Genomic DNA, 19707 nt, shown 5'->3' with positions numbered 1-19707 from the left:
CAGGGTTTTGTGTTCTGATCTGGAACTTTCCTTTTCCACTTCCACTTTTTTCTGTTGCTGTTCTTGTATCTCCAGGCTGAAAAGCACAGGCAGTTTTTATTTTTTTTCCCCCAGAATTTAGTAAATATTATACAGCAGTTTAGCCTTAAGGTTTTCTCTTCCTCCCACTTCACTTCCCTCCTCTCACTCACACAGCACAGAGTGTCCCAAACCCAAATGTGCCACCTTGGAGATGCAGTGAAATCTATTTAAATGGAATCCAGGCATAACCAAGCCTCTATCCAAGTGCCTGATTCCCTGAGGCATCTTTTTGGGGTCTTTGGGGCATAAATACGAAGAAAACAGAATTGCTCATTTAAGCATTAAAAAAAAAAGTGTTAGATGGCCTTCCTTTAATGCAAACTGCATTAGTTGCAGAAGTTCACATTTTAAGTTTGTGGATATGTTTATTATAGAAATATTTTTCAGTAGCTTCCATATGATGTGACACAAGGAGTGCTGTCAGAGCTGTCATTTCAATCCTGTCGCTATGTTGTGCAAGTTAAAACATAATTGCAAATGGTACAGGGTATTGCAACGGTCACAGTTCTGTAAATAAAAAATGCCTCCAGTAAAACTTTTAGACATTATTTTGTTTTTAAATATTGAAGTAAATAAGGATGTTTGGATTTGTCTATATCGTGTGCTCTGGTGTGACTGTGGCCATTGCTGTGGTTTTCTCATGGTTCCATTTTTCTCAGTGTTACTAAACCTTTTAGTGTATAGTACTTGCACATTGTGTTATACATAAGTTGTATGTACTTCCAGAAAGGTGTATGTTTTGTAATGTTAATTGTGTTCTGCAACATTCTAGTGCCTTTTAGCAAACAGATGTCTAGAGACACAGAATTTTGGAAGTTTTCATCATTTGAATATAAAATGGAGATTTTTTTTGTTTGTTTGTTTCATTTATCAGGCAACTTTGTGAACAGAAATAAAGTTCTTTTAATGTAACTGTGAATCAGCTGGATGCTGAATTCTGATACCTGACAGCAAGTGGGAGCTTTTGTTGTTTTATAATAAAGGGTTAAATTAGCATGAAATTTGCTCTTTGATGGGGTATCCTCTGCCGGTTTTCCCCTCCCAAAAGAAGTAATGATCTTCCCTTTTACAGCGAACAACTCTGCGCCTTTTGTTACTGTGGAGAACGGAGCTCATTAGGACAAGGAGACTTAAAGCAATTCGGTCCAACTCCTGGGTTTGTTATCCCATGGAAAAACCAGCCTTTAAATAAGAGTGAAGCCAGCAACAGCACCGATGGAGCTTGTGAGAGAACTCCAAGGCAAAACTCAGTGCCGCGCAAACAGAGAGGCCAGAAGAAGTAAGTCTGTTTCACAGTAAATACGTAGTATTTTTAATTTTGCAAGAAGTTCAGGAAGGATCTGTACTGACTGCAATAGGCAAATAACCTGTATTTGTGAAAATGTGGGTTATTAATACATTTTGTAAGGGAGAAGCAGCACATACAAAAACCTAACTAAAAACAGAACCCCAGAACACCCAACACGCAAGCAGTATAGCAGTAGCTGTCTCTTCTGCTTTTTAAGAACAGGTCGGTTTCTTCCCCAAGTGAGAATCTTTACTCTGGAAGAACACAGAGAAAAGACATAGTTACTGTAAAGCACAGATCTACTTGTGTTGCTGAAGTAAAACCACACACGAAGGGAGGAAGAGGATGGACTTCAGACACTTCGTGTGTAGTGTAGACTGGAATAATGGGCAGCCTTTGCCCATCTGGTTGGGGTTTCTCCCCTTGCCCTCCGCGCTGGCTCTCGCCCTGGTTCCTGTGCTGTTGGAGGCACCAGCAGTGGTTCCTGCCCTGCAGGAGTGCAGTTCGCTGGCAGCTCTCCCAGACAGGGCTTTGGCCATGGCCCCCCGGCCTCTCAGTAATGTGAGAGATGGCAGGGGAGCACCCAGCCCCGCAGTGGAGATTTGTTCAGTACACGGTGTGTCTGGAGAGGGCACTGGGGTGGGACTGATCAGAGCCACGTTTTTATGGGAATGAAGGTCCTGTCCTGTCACTGGGAGCTTGTGTTTGACTTGGGTTCATTCACGGTTGATGGTGAATGTGGGATCACTCGGTGCTGGCAGCGTGACAGAGGGGCTGCAGCCCTAGGGAAACGTGAAGGGAGCCAGTGGTGATGCAGGGCTACAGGCCATGGCTCTGGGCCTCGGCTACGGGCTGGGCTCTGGGGGCTTGAGGGCCGTGAGGGGCTGGGGGTGGTGAGGGGCTGGGGGTGATGCGGGGTTGAGAGCGGGGCAGTGATGAGGGCGGTGTGGGGCAGAGGGCAGGGCGGTGGTGCGGCATGGTAACGCGATACAGCGATGCGGGCTGGTGAGGCGGAGCCGCGGGCGGGGTGGTAATCCGGGCCCGCGGGCGGTGCGGGGCGGTGCCAATGAGGGGCAGTGATGCGGGATGAGGGCGGGGTGGTGATGCCGGGTGGTGCCGATGCCGGGCAGGGATGCGGGATGAGGGCGGGGTGCTGATGCGGGGCGGTGCCGATGCCGGGCGGGGATGCGGGGCTGAGGGTGGGGTGCTGATGCGGAGCCGTGGGCGGTGCGGGCACACACCGGGCACTGAGGGATTGGCTGCGATGCCGGGCCGGCCGGGGAGGGAAGCAATCCGGGAGGCGGCAGCCGGCTCGACCAAACTCTCCCTGTCAGAGCTGTCCGTGGCTGTGCTGCTGCTGGAGAAGCTGCTCAGCGTGTTCTACACCCGCTGGGGTTGCTTGGGTGCACAGCAAACGTTTTGTCCTCACGTTGGTGGCGCAAAAGTGCACATTGTGTAATGCCAGCATGGAAAAGTGGCTTTTCTTAAAGCTAATAAAAGTAACGCCCTCACCTCAGACTGTATTCTATAGGTGTATGAAATACTATTTACAGAGAACTCTATGGAAAGTGTTTCTATGCAGGGTGAGATTGCAGAGTAAATTGAGAAATTCTTTGAATGGATTGGTTTGATCTTGTGAGAACACTTTTTTGTACAGAGAAATGACTTGTCAGTTGGGATTTAATTTTTTTTTAAAGATGCTTTAAGCTTCAGTGGTGTGAGTAGCAGTTTAGTGTTAGAGGAGGCTCCACTGTGATGGGGGTGAAGCACAGGCACAGGTTGCCCAGAGAAGTTGTGGATGCTCCTTCCCTGGAAAGTGTTCAAGGGCAGGTTGGATGGGGCTTGGAGCAACCTGAGATAGCAGAAGGTGTCCCTGATCACTGCCAACCCACACTGTTCTGTGATTCCACTGGACAGAAACTGTGTTCAGGAACCAGTTTTGTCAAACAGAGCATAGTGCTTTGTTAAGGAGGTTCTAAATGTTGATAGTGTCAGAATTGATAGGTTTTGGGATAGATTTTTTTTAAATGATGCAGGTTATGAGGATACTATAATGGAAAACTTTTAAGATTTCTTGGGTGGTGCAAGAGGGGTGTTACTCTTTCTCGTATGAACGAAGGGCTTTTTAAATGTATTTATGAATGTAAAGGCTGAACTAAAGCATGCATAGTTTTTAGGAAAGCAGAGTTACTACAGGTTAAAATTCCAGTACTTACTGTATGTATTACAAATGCATACAATTGGGTTATTAATAGCAGAGAGTAATCAAGTTCAAAGAACCTTAGTGGAAAATGCAGCACCACCTTTCCTTCCAATTGTTGAGGCATCAGTGATCAGGTCTCTTATCAGTAAGCCTAAATGCACACCCTTAGATGTCCAAGATATTCTTTAGCCTGCAGGAAATAAAGGCGGAGTCTTTGCTTCTGGGTGTTCTTAATGGAGTAATCAGAGTTGTATGAATTGTTTTCTGTTGAGATTAAAATTTGAGGAACAAATTAATAAGGTTATGAACTAGTACAATATAGTAGTCTTTATATCACTGCATTTTTTAATCTCCCCCCACTCCTTTCCTCCAGCTCACCCTCACCCCTTTTTTTATAATGTCTGGTGGCATTGTATAAACATGTTTATTTCCAAACTGATTTTGAAGTCCTGGTCTTTTTCCTACCTTCCCCCCTTAGTTGTATTTTCTATAGGCACCTCACCTCTGAATGTTGTTACCTAATTCTCCATTCCAAGGGTTGGGCAAGTTTTAGTATCAAACAGAATCAAACTTAAAGAAGCATGTGTGTCCTGAAGAACTGGAAGAGAGCAGGATTGTTTACTCAATCTCAGCTTTAACTGGAAACTGTTATTGGGAAAACTGTTGGGCTAAAATGTAAGGAAGAAATACTTTTGTTCATGTTGATTTATATTTTATCACATTAGAAAAAAATTTCATCCAATTTTCCTGAGTTTTGGATCATTTGTGAGTATCTGGCTAATTGAACAAAGAATGTGGTCACTTCTAAGTTTGTTTCTCTGCTTCCTAAAATAGATCTCGATCGAGTATAGCATCATGTACAAGTGTAAGCACCCAAACTGCTTCTGACGATCACGTTGTCAAATTCTGGGATGAACTCAGTTCAGTTGGCTTACCAGATGACATTGATGTTCAAGCCTTATTTGAGCCAACAGGTAAGATCCATTGTTATCCTCCCTTTTTTTTTCACAGTACAGTAGCTGCAGTGACATGAATGAAATTTTACTGCTGTTGGTATTTTGTGGTGTGATGTTTGTCAAGTCTTTGTGGTGCTTTGGTAGCTTTTGCCCCTGTCAGGTTGTGTTTTTGTAGTCCTTTCTCCAGAAAAGAGAATCCTCAGCTTTGTATGGGGAAATTATTTGTAACCTACTGCTGAACTGGTGTTCAGGTAGTAATACCTTCAGTACCATGATTCTGTCTGGGGAGAAAAGAAAAGAAACGAGGCACAGCTTAATATAATTCTCAAAAGTCTTAGTCCTGTGATGTTACCTGATCTCCTGCTGCAAATGCAGGGTTATTGGAAACAATAGAATAGAATATTTAAAAGAGCAGCATCATTAGAGCAGTAGAAGCATAATGCAATTTGCATGTTTCCAGAATCTGCAGGTTTTTTGTCAGAAAACTGTCTGGTTTGTCATCTGCTTTTTAATTTTAATGGAACTTTTTTATTAATTAAGTTATGAATTACTTTTTCAGAAAGCATCTGTGTCCAAATGCTTTGATGCCAGTAGTCCATTCACATATTTTGGCTTCAAAAAATGGAAATATATTTGTGTAATAATAAAAATGTCACACTTTCATGAGTGTGGAAACTTACTTTAAGGTCTAATTAAGAGAAAAAAATAAAATCCAGTGGTTTTGTTTAAACAGTTAAACTATAATGTGTGTAGATGGATTGGTGGGTTTATGAATCTGCATTTTTAAAGGTGCTATTATTTGTAAATGACTCTTCTCAAGCCCGTACAGAGATGTTTGGGAATTTTTTTTTGTAGCTTGAATTACTAAGTTGATCAACATATAATTTTAACAGCTCATTTCTAATTCCTGTAATAAAGCAGTCAGAGAATTCCTTTGAAAATATACATCATTTGCATTGTTTTTTCCAGATTTGAATTAGAAACTTCTCGTAAGAGTTACCTGTTGAATTCTAACATGGAAGTCTGTATCCAGTCCTCAGGAATCATAAAAGTGCAAACATAGGCAAATGTTATCTACCTTAAAATATAAGGTCAGGTGTAACTCTGTGTGTCAGACAAGCATTGAGTGTAGAATCATAAAGTCAGAGAATCCTATGCACTGCAGTGCTATGATAACATGATCAGGCACTTGAAAATTATAAACAGATATAAAAGAGCTGTGTATGAAAAAAAATGGCAGTGCCTTTAGTGTCTGATAGTAACTGCAGTGTATGATAATACCAGCTTTCAGTGTTGCAACAAGAAAAAAAGGAGGAAGAGACTTTTCTGTTTTATCTGGAAAGTATGACCTGCTAGCACTGCTCTCCGTGCTTGGAGGAGGTGCTTGACAGAGCTGTACAACCCTGGCCCTTTCTCTCTCTGCACACACAGGTCACTGCTGGGCTCATCACCGCTGTGCGGAGTGGTCTGTGGGAGTCTGCCAGACTGAAGAGCAGCTATCGGTGAACGTGGACAAAGCTGTTGTCTCAGGGAGCACAGAAGTGAGTAAAAACACTGGAATGCTGAAGCCTGTAAGGGAGCAGGGTGGGTAGGGTTGAAAAGAAGACTAATGCAATTACAAAGTGACTGAAAATATCCATGTGTGGATCTCTGAGCTCCCATTTATAATAAGGTTTTCTTGGGCAGATCCTCATGGTAAAATCTACTGATGCAATTTACTAAAAAGTTCTACAGAGTCTCATTAAATATGTCATTAATTAGTTTTGAGAACCAGACTGACCAAAACAAATTAGAGACAAAAGAAAAGTTGAGTTCAATTAGCAAATGCTCCGCTAGGTAGAGGAAATATTTATTGTACAAGTTTATATTCTGAAATTGTATGACTCGAATATAGTAACAAATTTCTCCATTACTTCTATACCAGCTTCAAAAAGCAGGTTAGGATAGGAAAACTAGTCTTTGCTACAAAACTTAGTTGATACTCTAAATACTGATAGAAATACACAGATAAATATTTAATCTTTGAATTTGAAATGGTAATGTCTTTGGAAAAGTAGATATCTTTGAAAAGGATGAACTTGTTCTGGTTTCATATTCTGGTAGCATTTTGAAATACTGAAGGTGTATTCCACTTTGGTTTTACCCCATGTGGCTATATCTTTTGGTCATATTTAAGAATGTCCGATAGGGTTTTTAAAATAATTTATTTTTTATATTAAATCAGCCATGCTATCAGCAAATCAGTGTAATTTTTGCTGTTTTTCCTGTGTTCATGCTTAGGCTTTTTTTCTCACTTGGGTCTTCTTGTTTTTCATGCATTATAATAGAACAAAAAAAATCGGCAGAAGATACCAGTAGATGTTCTCCATTGTGTGGACTAAAAAGATGCTTTACATCAATCTTTCAATACAAGCCATAGAATACAGCTTTCCTTGCACCCTCTTCTACTTCTATTCGTATTAAGTAAATGCTTTGTTTTGAATAATTGAATAAATTTCTATGTTTTTGCTTTCAAAAGAAAAGACTATTCAGAATTAATGAACCTGACAGTATTAAGTTCTAGATGAGCTTGAAAATGTTAAAACATTTTTGTGTGTGTATGTGTCTGTGTATAAAAAAACAATAATAAGATTTGAAAGAATATTCAAAATTGAACACTTTTTTTTCAATGTCATTGCTGAAAAGTTTTTTGCTCCCTTGTTTCTGGCTTGTAGTCATTTTGTGATCAGCTCATTCCTGTCTGTAGTCATTTTTTTCTAACAGATATCCTGGTTGAGTTGTTCAGGTTTGTATTTTGCTGTATTGATTTTCATCCTGTTTTCGTTATTTCAGTTTCATTTCTTTCTGTGCAGTACCTTGCTCCTCCCCTGTGCTCAGGGTGATGGTGCCTCACCTTTGTGTCTTCAGTACCTTTTAAGTTTTGTGTAGATGTTTGCAGTAGAAATATTTCACTACAGTTTTTTGAAGAATGAACATTTCTAGTATTGCAGTTTCCGTTTCTGCCCCGTCTTTTCATGTGCTGCACTGAATCTTCTCTACTGATCTTTTCAAATTCTGCAAATAGTGTTTAGATCCCCCTGTTGCACATGTTTCAGGGCAATGCAGAGAGAGGAGAGGAGTTTGAATCAAGTGCCATTCTGCATATTTTCTGTTCAGTCTTTGCTGAAACTGTTGAGAAACTCCCTTTGTGTAGTCCAGCAGTCAGCCAGCGAAGAATGGCGCTGATTTGGTTATTCTCTTTTATCCTTCTTGTGATATCCCCAGGGAGAGCTGAGTAAAGGCACAACTGTGATTCTAGAAGAATAGCTAGATGGAATTGGACTTCTTTATCCCGCTATCACACCAGGGATTTGTTTGCTTTTGTTTTTTTTTTTTATTTTTTTTAAAATAAGGACCAAACTCTTCTGTCGTTCTCTGTTCCTGACTACAGAGCAGAAGTGTAGTGATTGCTCAAGGAGTTTGTGTGGAAGTGGTTTGAAGCCCTAGTAATCCTGTGTTTGCCTGTGTCCAGGCTGTAGTGCTTGGTAATAATTCTTCCACTACTTTTCAACTTGTTACTAAGATAAAGAAGGCAGAAAAAAGTTGTTATCCTCTGTGGTAATGGAAAATGCGAGTTACTTTAAAAAAGTTTCAAATGAAAGGTAAATTAAATAATTGAATGTATGTTTCTGTATTGGAGCATCTTATGCTTGTTTTCATTTGAGCTTCTTTCTAAGTTGATGTTTCTGCATTTTAAAAGAAAATTTCTTTTCAGATGTTTTGAAATCTGTTGGGCATGCAAATGCAAGTGTGTGCTCAGGGCATACAGAAAAATAGTTAAAATAAAACCAAGCTGTATGCTGTTTCCTCTGCTTGCCACCAAATTTGCTTTGGGTTTTGTTGCTTGCTTGGTTGGGGATTTCTGTCTTCTTGGAAGTCTTTTGGCATGCGGAACTGGTTTGTGATGTGGTCTGCAGCACTGACATCTTTCCATAGATGGGAAAGTACATTATCTTTCCCTTCTGTTCATGTAAAAATGCATTTTTGAAGTGTAACAAACTTTTGATAGTGTAGTCCATTGGTTTAGGTATTTTAATTTGTGGAGAGTGTTTTGGGGCAGTTCTTACCTTGAAGGTCTCTTTAATTTGTGAGCTACATTCATGTTTCTCATTAGTTAGGCTGCCTATTGTTTGCAAATCTGCTTTAACTGGATCTGACAGTGTTTCTTATTACTCTGTTTACCAGTTGAGATGTCCATTTGGCTTCACTGAACTTGTGATTGCATTAGTAAAGCTTGTGTGGACATATTTCATTGACCTGTTCCAAAATACGTATGTTTATCCGTTTTGGTTTTCTTCTGGTCCCTTGTTTGCTGAAGGTTTAAAATGCAACACTACAGAGATCTCAGTATCTGTGAATGTCTCACAAAATACCCTGCTTAGCATGTCTTTCTTCTTCAGTTCTTTCTTTTGATTTGCTCATTGTGAAGGCCTGGCAAAGGCACCTGACCAGCTTGTTCCATGTATTTGTGTCTAGACAGAGGTGGGTTCTTTGTCTTTCTTTCAAAGTCTGGGGTTTGCCATTCTTTACTGTTCATGAGTGCACAGACCTGCATTGTGTGTGAGGTGCTTGAAATCCTGTGTATCCTGTTGGGTTATGACAAGGGACAAAGGAAAGGTGGAATATACAGCCAGGTTTGTGGTGTGTTTGTGCCTCAGTTCATCTCATTGCTTGTCTTGCTTATCTCAGTAAGGGAGAGTCATGGATTTTCTCAGAACTGCTTTCTAAGTTTAGGAGATCATAAGGAAGAACTTGTCACCAGGTGATCCTGGTGACAAGCCTGGTGCCAGAGCTTTTCTCAGGATGACTCCTAAGAATTCACCTAATTATTCTGGTACAGTATGTTAGGTAAAGAGTTTGAACACCCAGATGTGGCAGGTCCTTCCCTCACTTCTTTAATAGCTTTTCATGTGGGTTTGGAGTAATTTTGTTCCAAGGTTTGAAAGAAAACAACTCTTCAAAATATAAGTGGGGGAGAAAAAAGTTTCAGTGATTTGTTTGAGCCAAAACTTAACTTGATTTTCTTACAATTCGTGTTTTACTCAGTATATAAAATTCACCATAGTAAAGAAGGTGTCCTGTTGTCAGCTTTAGGAAGATAGACTTTTATTGGTGTTTCTACAGATATTTAATGTAAGATGCAAAAACTGTATGAATTGTAGACTTAGTAAGATTAAATTAAGCAAGAGAAACTGATTGAACAGAAATTAGAGGGTTTTTTTCCCTGGAAAAAGTATAATAGATGTGGACAAGTGTAGTTTACAGCTTTTTCTTACATTTCTGGCTTCAGTCTTACACCTTTTTAACTCTCCTGCTTTTTGATATTTGGAAATGTGAACTTACTGGCCTGTAAAATGTAGAGTCCTTCAAGGCTTGCATTTCTTCACCTTTTAGCAAGACTGGTTTCTGAAATATTTTCAGGTATTTTTAAATTTTAAATAATGCTTTGTAGTTTTCATGTTTATTTTACATATATTAAGTAGGTTGCTGTTTGTTGCTCTAGAGTCAGCTGAGGAAAAAAAAAGTTTGTTAATTGTCTGCTTCACACTGTCTAGCCAGAGCTTCTCTGTATGCTACAGAGTCCCAAATAAGGTGGACTGCTTTTTTCCCTCCAATATGTAAATAGCTCAATTCAGAATGTGAGTTTAAGGAAGCAGATAATGTGTTTGAACTACTTTTGAACAAACTGGGTGCAAGAAAGGAATGCAAGGGTAACTTTCCCAGCCAGCTTTCTCTTCTGATAAGATGTAGAAAGCAGTTTCTAAGTCTGGGAGAGTTTGTCAAGGACACTGAAGTCAAAGAAAACAGTGTTGGTGGAAAGCAAGAAGGAGGTTCCTATCTGCTTGAAGACTGAATAGGAGAAACATGATAGTAATGAAAAGTCTGTTTTAAATTCTTTGCTCGAGACTTGATTCTAGCTTGATGCTTACCAAGCTAGATTAGAAAGAATTGATTTGAGTGGAAAGATGGGCAACAAGTTTATACATATTCTAATATTGTCCATATTTGAAATAAATCTTCAGCCCTTAGTCTCAGTGCACTTCTCATTTTGGGGATAATTGTCCATATTTTTAGTGGGGTGTGTGTGTGTGTTTTCTTTGTGCTGCTTCCAGTTTGGCTAAAACAATACTTCCTTTTGTTGTTCCTTGTGTGTAAAAATGAGTATCAACATCTTAATGTACCGTTAACTTCATACACTGTGGAGGATTCTACCCATGTAACCATAGCAATTTTTCATTTGATTTTACTTTTTGTTGACAAAAACTGTGTGAGAAGTGTCTTAGATGACAGAATCCTGAATGTGGGGGTAGTGTTGGCTTCATGTATGTCTCAACCAAGCTGAACAGAGCATGGAGTGATGCGGGGTTTTTCTAGCTAGAGTACAGGATTTGCAGTTCTTTGATGGTTTAAAAGCTCCCTTCTTCCTTTTTCATTGTTGCAAGAACTGCTAATTCTTAAATCCAGAGAAAAATGCATGAAGAAAATGTAATCTGTTTTAATTTATACCATTTCTAGGCAGAGTTCTCCGTATTTGCCCATTTTTCAAGGAGGAGTGTTGCAATATGAAACTAAATGAGCAGCTCTGGTATTCAGAAGTTCCTTTCCCAACTCTTGAGTTTTTTTATGGTGCTTTTGCACACACAAGGCACTTGATTTATCCTCATTTCCCTTTGCTACAGCTTGGGAGGAACTACCTGGCTGCTCTTGGGAGTGGCTTTTCTGATTTTTATCTTGCTGAGGTTTTTTTCCTGTAGTTGCTTTTGTCCTGCAACTGAGGAAGTACTGCAGGAAGTATTCTTCCAAAATAACATCTCTACTTTTTTTGTGGGTTGCCGCCTCTTAGAGGACTGCAACACAGAACATGCTAAATGAAGAAAGACTGGAGGAATAGTGACATGTGTCTGACCCAGAAGATACTTGCATGTGCTTTAGGCCAGGTTGGTAGTTCCATTCAGTTCCTGGTATGTTTCAGACATCGTGTAGCACCTCAGCAATGGGGGCCATGGGCTATTTCAGTTTTCCAGAGTTTCCCTCTTCTTACTTTGGAGTTTTTCTAGAGCTCTGTAGCCATTTCCCTGCTGTTGATGACAAGCATTGTTTTTAAAGGACCTTACTGACTGAGGGTACAACTTTGGTGACAGTTTAACACTGCAGATTATCTTCTGTGATTTACCCTGTTCCAGAATGGTTTGGATTTGGTCACTTAAAGCCAGATCCTTATTGTCTTGAAGAATGTGAATTGTTCTTACAGCTTGTAAATAACATCAGAAAGCTTATTTTTCCAAGTTCTGCAAGGCAGCTGTGGTATCTTAAAATTATCAGAGTTGGCTCTGACTTACATGTATAATTCTTCTGGAATACCTTTGTACACCGTAAGTGGTGTGAGTACAGCTTTGGTAAATCTGTTCAGGTTAAGGAGCTGCCATGAGCCCTCTTTGTCTGTTCAGATTTTTTGTGGTCCAGCAGTTTGGGAGCAGATACTTGCCTGCTCCTTAAGATCCACAGCTTAATTCTTGTTAGCATTGTCAGGTTGACAGCGATTAAAGTATTCTTTCATTTGAACCGAAATAAACTTTCCCGTGACATATCATTGTTCATTTGAGGTCATGGAATCACAGAATGATTTGGGTTGGAAGGGACACTAAAGATCATCCAATTCCAGCTCCCTTGCCATGGGCAGGGACACCTTCCAGGCAGGTTGCTCAAAGCTCCATGTAGTGAGAAGACGAGGGGGAATGCCTCCAAAAAGAAAGAGGTTATGTTACGACTGGATTTAGAGTGGGAGTGATCCTTTCCTGTGAGGGTGGTGAGGACTGGCACAGGTTGCCCAGAGAAGTTGTGGCTGCCCCGTCCCTCAAAATGTCCAGGGCTGTGTTGCATGGAGCTTTGGTTGACTTGGTCTAGGGGAAGATGTCCCTGCCCATGGCAGGGGGCTGGAGCTGGATGATCTTTAATGTCCCATCTAACCCAAACCATTCTTTGACTCTGTGATTTTATTTTTTCTTCTGCAGTGAAACACAGAACAAAAAAATGTAAATTACACTTCTGACAGATAAAGAGTTTTGTTCCCTATCAAAACACAGCACCTTTAAAGCTACAGAGTTTAGGATTCAGCTTTCAAAACATAGTTTTCAGCTTCTCCAGTTGTCTCTTAGACCACATTTTCTAGAACAAAATAAAATACGTTTTGCTAAATCCCTTGGTATTTGAGACAATGAAGTAATAGTTAAAACTCAGTAAATGCGTATTGAGAACATTGCGCTTCTCCTAGTACGTTTTTGTAGTGATTTTGGCACATAATTTATGGATACCTTGGGATATAATCAGACTCCACACTTGTATGTGGATCTTTAATGGTGTATGAAAAAGTTTGGAAGGATTGCTATGAACTGGACTGGTCTGTCTGAATAGTTCTGGTCATAAAGTAAGAGGCAGTAATGTGAGAAAAAATGTCACTAAAGAAAAGTTAAGCACTTTCCATGAAAGAAGGGGTCTGGGAATTATTTTGAATTTTCCATTTATTGAGGGAAAAACCCTTCATTCATATTCCTGACCTTTCTGACATAATTATTGTTCACCTCTGAATATTTTGATACTTGCATAAGTCTGGGTACATGGCTGAGGGAGAGGTTTTTTGTAAGTGTTGATTGTGGCAGTGCAGTGAGGTTTATTGAGTGAAGAGCTCATCTGTCTTTTTCTTCCCCACCATTTGTTATTGACTGATATTTCAGATGTGGTGTGAGATATGCTGTTATCATTCAGTAACTTCCCAAGTAAGCCAGCCAGTGAAAAAAATGAAGGTATAAAAAGCTACAGTATTAAACTGTTTAATTAAAATCCTGTTTCTAAAATAATCTGAGCAATATTAGGCTTTTTCCCTAGCCAAAATTTCATTTAAAATAAATGCAGAATTTTTCAGTTATTTTCCCATAATTAAACATTTTTATTGTTAACATTCCAGTAAACCCAGTACTATGCTTCAGCCTGTTAAGGTCTTTGGAATTTTTACAAGTGGAAAAGTTTAATATGAATATGAATAAATACTTATTTCAAGACTATATGACACATGTCCAATTTAGCACTTTTTAAAATTAGCATCTCAAGAAACAAAAGATGTTCCTTTCACTGATCTGTTTATGTGCTAATGTGCAGTAGAGTATCAATATACCAAATATCAGGAAAGTGTTTGATTTAGAGCTTTTTCTGGATACTTCTTTATGGAGTTTGATTCTTAACAAGTATAAATACTGTAATGTGACTTTTCAGTCTGTATAGTAGTTCCTTGTTTGATAACCTGTTACCAGTGTGATTTCTGGCCTCTTGACTGGAAGAAGGAGCATGTGGTCATGAGAAACTTAATGAGCTGTAGTTAATTTTTTTATATTGTCTTCATCATGTTGATTGTATTTACAAGAGGAGGGCAGGCTTTAATTTTTGAATTGCAGTTCGGAGGAGAATTTTCCTCTCAGATGAAGCAGAACAAAAGATGCACATTTTTAAACAATTTTTTTTTTAAGATTCTTCTTGATGTGCTTTGTCTCGAGCCTTCTGTGAAATAACATCTGTGTTTGTATTCCTACCTGTTTGTTTCCAAGTACATGAAAAAAATATTGTGAAATTGTCTGCATAGCAAGCAGTGCTGTTAATGCACATTGGAACTCACTTATTGGAGTAGAACTGTGTCTTGTTCTTTATTTGGTCCCAAAGAACCAAGTCCTAGAGCTTACCCATGCCAGGGACAATGACCAGTGCATGGATTCTAGTTAGGTTTAAGTAAACTTTTTTTTCAGAGTGAGACAGAACTTTTCATAAACTGTCACTTTTTCCAGCACACAAATACAATTTTTCTTCATTGCTCAGTGTCTCCTACAATTTTGCATACCTGAACAGAGGTGTCATTTCTGGCAGGTGAATCTACCTCAGTGATCTTTCCCATAGTAACTGCATTTCTGGAGTACAGCAGCAAATGAGAAAGGAAAATCCTTGGCTTACTTGGGCAGCACAAAGTGTCTTTCCTTAAGATGGTTCACATGGCTTCATCTGAAGGGGGAAGTGTTTGATTTTTCAGCCTCCACCATTGGTTTTCTCTCCAGTGGTGCTGCTGGCTTCCAGCTGTGGAGCCAGGAGGAGGTTCCAGGGAGCTCGCCCTGGGAGCACTCCCATGGCTCTCAGGTAGGAAAGCAGAGTCAGCCTTAGAGTTTTCAGTGTGTGTTTTTTCAAGGTGAACACTTTGAAAAATGCACCTTTCTTGAACTCCAGCTGTCAGATAGGTGAGTATCAGAATCGGGAGAGAGATTGTGGCTACAAAGGCGTTTGTGAGAGGGTTTTGATGCTGAATGGGTGATAGGCACTGCAGATGCTGAGGGCAAGCTGAGGTGTAGGGACCAGACAAAGTGCACTGGGGGCACAGAAAGAGACTGAGAAGCAGCAACAGCCCAGGAATGAAAGCCAAAGAGCCTAGCTGAGAAACGTGAAAGGGCCTGTGTTCCTGGAGGAATTTCCAGTGCAGGTTTCCTTTATTCAGTAGCATTCACTGAAATAATTTACTGAAAGCTCTGAAGTGAAATTGTTCAGTGAGTGTTGTAAACTGCTGAAGTGAGTTTCACAAAGACCTTTTCTTCCTTTGCATGACTTGAGTAGAAAATACTCTTTTTCATAATATACTCAAAGAAATTCTCTATTTTTTTTTCTCCCCCCAGTTCCCCTGGTGTATTTCATAAATGTTACTCTGAGCATTATGGCAATGACATAGTAGTTCACTAACATTTCATTTCAAGATTTTATAACCTGGGAGGGGGTTATGTGTTACAAAGAGGGAGAACCTGATCTCTGAAGAGCAAAGAAAACCCACTAAATATAAATCACACTGTCTCTCCAACCAAGAATGTTCTTTCTTCCTTGGTGATGTGTCATTTTGCTGGTGGGACTGACCCATTTTGGGGCTTTGCTGTAGAACATGAGAATGTAGATACTAAGGTGCTCCTTTTCTCTTGTCTTTCTGTGCTCAGCAGCAATGGCATAGTCCTTCAATGTCTACAAAAGAGAGAAAACGACAGAATAATGCCCCTGAATTCTAAATGTGGAACAAGGAAGTAAAATCTTACTTTAAAATATATGAAAATATTAACAAATTTATTTAAATTATTAGCCCAGTAATATTTTCTGCAAATAACAAAACTGGAGCTCTGCATTTGTTTAAAAAGTCAGGAAACCATACCCATCTCTTAACTAGCATGCCAGTAGTAAGTCCATCAAAGTTTATACAAGGAAGTGTGGCAGTGCCACCAATCTCCTCGACTTTGTGGGTGTTGGAATGCAACCCTCCTTTTCCAGCCTTATTACCACCTCACTCATGGTTGCTTCTGATTTAAATATTTTATATTCAGTCTTTTCTATAGCTAATCTGGGGGTTTTTATTGTTGGTGCTCAAGGGTCTAATTTTGCCTTTTGTATGATGGATGTATTTATGAAAAAAGACTAATCAGTCTTTTGGAGTTAATATTGGTTAGTTTTAGTTGAGGACAGGTCCTTGTTATGCTTTGAGCATTATAGAAATAAAAAGGTGTCTTCAGCAGCTTTCTCCTTAATATGTAGCACAGGAATAAAAGGAAAAAATACCTCTGTGGGACTAGTAGGTATATTTGCTCAGCTGTAGCATTGTTTGCTTAGTGTTACACAACTGACTAATCTAGGTTTCACAGCAGTTTCCCTTTTATATGGTATTTTATTTAAGCATGTCTTTTAAATTTATCATGGATGTGGGTCACATGCTTTTTTTTGAATGAGAGCTTTAAAGTCCAGATTCTTTAATGAAATTAGAATTATAAAGGAGTTCTGATTATTCCTGTCAAAAGAGTCTGAGGTTTTTTCCTGTTTAATATAAATTATATTATGTGTTTTCATTTGGGGTTTTCACCCATCTTCAAAAAAATCTCACAAACATACTTTAATTTAAAACTCAGGAGTGCTCATATAAGTCTGTTGGCATCAATTTGCTTTTAAGCAGTAGCCTAAAAACTACTTTTGAGATTGGTGCACTCAGCAGCTCGCAAAATCAAACCATTAGCAAAAAATAGTTTTGAACTCCCTGAAGATTTTGTTATTGACTTCCATTAGTGTAAGTTCTGTCCCAGAGTTGCAGATTGAGCATAAATATTGCAGACATCAGTATGAAGTAGTGCCATTAATGCAGGTGTCGTTGAGTGGTTTTTTAATAACATGGAGCAAATCAGGCATGAGAGAGACATCTTAGGAATCTTCACAAATGTGGAGCAACTGCCCTTCTGTGCAAGTGCATCACCTCAGTGGGAAATACAGACATTACTTACATTAAAGCCCTTTTTCCTAATAGTCCACTGTTGATAGGCATTTATTTATGTGAAAGAGTAGTATTGTTTATTTTCGTGTATGGAGTTGTCCTCCCCATTCTGCACATCTGACCTGGGAGTAAAAAGTAGGCAGACAATAGTAGGTCTGGTGCTAGTAATGAACGTGTAGGTGTTCCATGAATCATAATCATGATTAATAATAAGATTCCTATTGAGTAATATTAATTGAAGAACTGATTAAGTGGCATGTTCTCAAAGCAGCACTTCCCATAAGCTTTTTTTACCAGTGGGTTTTCAGTGTTACTAATGTTTTCCTTCAAAGATGTCATTTTCCTCTTCAGTACATCAGGGAAGGAAAGTAGCTGTTATGAAATAAATAAATATTTATTTCCTGAAGCATCTAACATTGGTAAAACAACTTGATACACTATATTGCAGTGTCATGGTCTCACTTCAGATACATGTATTTAATCTGAAATCTAGACGCTTTTTTTTTAAACTGTAAGTACTTCCACATCTAACCTTTTCCTTTCCAGTTTTTAATTTATACTGGTCAAAAATTTTTGCCCACTCTGCTTCAGTATGAAATTGCCTTGCAAAGAACTGGGAAGAGTGACAGAATCTGCAGAAGAAATAGTGAATCTGAATCTAAATACCCAATCCAACGAAATATTCAAACAAGCACCGAGGGTTTTTTCCCTTTCAATTACTGCAGGATGTTACAAAATATTAGGTGTTTGTGTGCTATTTCCACAGAGATGTCTTGACAAATCATAAACATTTAAAAGCAAATAGGGAACTTCTAGAGAAATGACACAAGAAGACAGTTCAGTTATTATTATTCTTTGTGCTTTATGAAGCAAATACTTGTTTTCCAAAACGTAAATGGATTTGATACCTCCAATAAGAGTTTCTGTTTTTTCACATGTCATACCAGGTGAGTTTTTTAAATGAGAGTGACTTGAAATAGATGGCAAATCATTATGCATCCATCACATCAGAATGTGCCTTGGGCACTTCCAGAATGTTTGCTTCCTGTCAGATATAAAATACTGTGGGATAAATCCCCCAGTAAAGGTCGGCCCTGGCAGCAATGTTCACTCATCTGAGAAACTGAAAGGTCAGGATACTCAGGATTCTGGGTGGACTTAGAAGCTGAGCATCTCAGTAACATGTGGTTGTACTTCCACTCCTGATTTTATGTGAGCTTGTTGTGTGTGGTGCTTCTGGAAGTTAATTTCTGTAGGTGAGTGTTCTGTTACACTCTTACTCACCAATTGAGTGTTTTTCAGCCTTTTCTGAACTCCTTTAATTGAAATAAATCAATATTGTGGTAAACCGTCTCTTGCCTTATGGGTGTTTTAAGTAAAATACTCATCCTAGTACTGTGACAGAATTGTTAGTAGAATTAGGATGTCATCTGATGCTGGGATTTCTATGCCATCAGATAAAATCGGTTTTAGAAAACAGTGCAATCTTCTTGATTGTTTTAACGATCTGAATAGCTCTCTAATACTACTGGACTGCTCACATGAATTAGCTGAGCAGCCTGTGTCTCTTGAGGAGTTTTTTTGTAGATGATGATGATGATTAAGCCCAGGAACCACAGTGAAGTAGACTTTCCGCTGTGTTAGCGTGGGGACAGGCTTTGTTAAGGGCTCGTGGCCTTGCTGTGGACTTACAGCCTGGTCTGTGTGCAAAAACTCTGTCCAGAGCATAACACAGAACCCACGGTAGAGCTCTCAGAATCTCAGACTGGCTCCTGCTCTTTCTGCAGGCACCACATCTTTTGTTGACCCAAATTGTTTCCCCTTCACTAGCTCTGATGTATTATTCATGTTATTTCAATGCGGTTTTACTTTTGATAAAGGAATGGGATTTCCCCATTTGACTGTAAACATGGTGAGAAAAAGCTTTTAGGACATTATTCTAGCCCTAGTTTAGCTGTAACCAGCTGAAATAAAAATATCAAAACCTCCTTGTCCTGTCATTAGAGATTAGGGAAAAGCATTATGAAGAGGCAGGACTGTGCTTAGTTCGACTTTGTGCTACAAATTAAACAGAAGCTTCATTTAATTGTTTGTACCTTTACATACAACAATATTAAAAAACACACACAGTCTTGTAGTTGAGAAAAGGAGTTTTAATGTAAAAGAGACCAAGTAGGAATTGGTGCTGGAACAGAAGAAAATATGTACATTTACTAAAAGAATCTGTGACATATAAAGCATAACACTAATCCCTGGCAGTTCTTTTCCATTTGATGGCACTAACATCTCTATAATTAAGAGCAATGGAATTATTCAGAGGAAAACTGTGTTATAAACCATTCTTTTTTTAATTGAACAGCTGTAATTTCTACCAATGGAGCAAACTATATTATAAGAAAATGATTATTAGTTTAAAATGCAAAGTTAAATGAATGCAAAATTAACAAACAGATGGTGAGGAATTATTGTGCTTTATTTTACTCCTGGGTAAAAGGGCTCATGCAGGATTGTAAAAATGTCATCACACTTCGTAAACCTGAAAGCAAACAGAATTTGCAGTTGTGCACATCTGTTTTGGGACACTGCTAGAGGGTTAGAAGAATCAATGTTGTTTTCAAATAAGGGTATTCATCAAAAGGATATCATTTACTTAACAGTTATGGCTTCTGCTAAGCATCAGACTTAATGTTCTGTGGAATTCATTACAAAATTTGGCAGCTTTTTTCTTCACAAGCTACTGAGGCAGCATTCTGCAAAACTGAAACAAACAGCCTCTTCTTATCCTGACCTCCCTGAAGCCCAGAACAACAGTTGAATAACC

The 19707-nt window shown here is 39.1% G+C and overlaps 1 protein-coding gene across 11 annotated transcripts in view; it reads left to right on the top strand.

Annotated features, from left to right (window-relative positions):
• KMT2C (lysine methyltransferase 2C) overlaps positions 1 to 19707 on the top strand; it is a 192015-nt gene that overhangs the window by 76147 nt on the left and 96161 nt on the right. For all 11 annotated transcript variants that reach the window (XM_085050232.1, XM_085050238.1, XM_085050243.1 and 8 more), the window contains 3 exons: positions 1154 to 1360; positions 4407 to 4546; positions 5960 to 6069. In XM_085050232.1, the coding sequence (XP_084906358.1) occupies positions 1154 to 1360; positions 4407 to 4546; positions 5960 to 6069 (457 nt within the window). The remainder of the gene's footprint in view (positions 1 to 1153; positions 1361 to 4406; positions 4547 to 5959; positions 6070 to 19707) is intronic.

The sequence above is a fragment of the Lichenostomus cassidix genome, chromosome 2 (assembly GCF_008360975.1).
Source record: "Lichenostomus cassidix isolate B80296 chromosome 2, HeHo_3.0, whole genome shotgun sequence".
NCBI lineage: Eukaryota > Metazoa > Chordata > Aves > Passeriformes > Meliphagidae > Lichenostomus > Lichenostomus cassidix.
The sequence above is the reverse complement of the archived record's forward strand: the minus strand, read 5'-3'. Positions and strand labels throughout refer to the sequence as shown.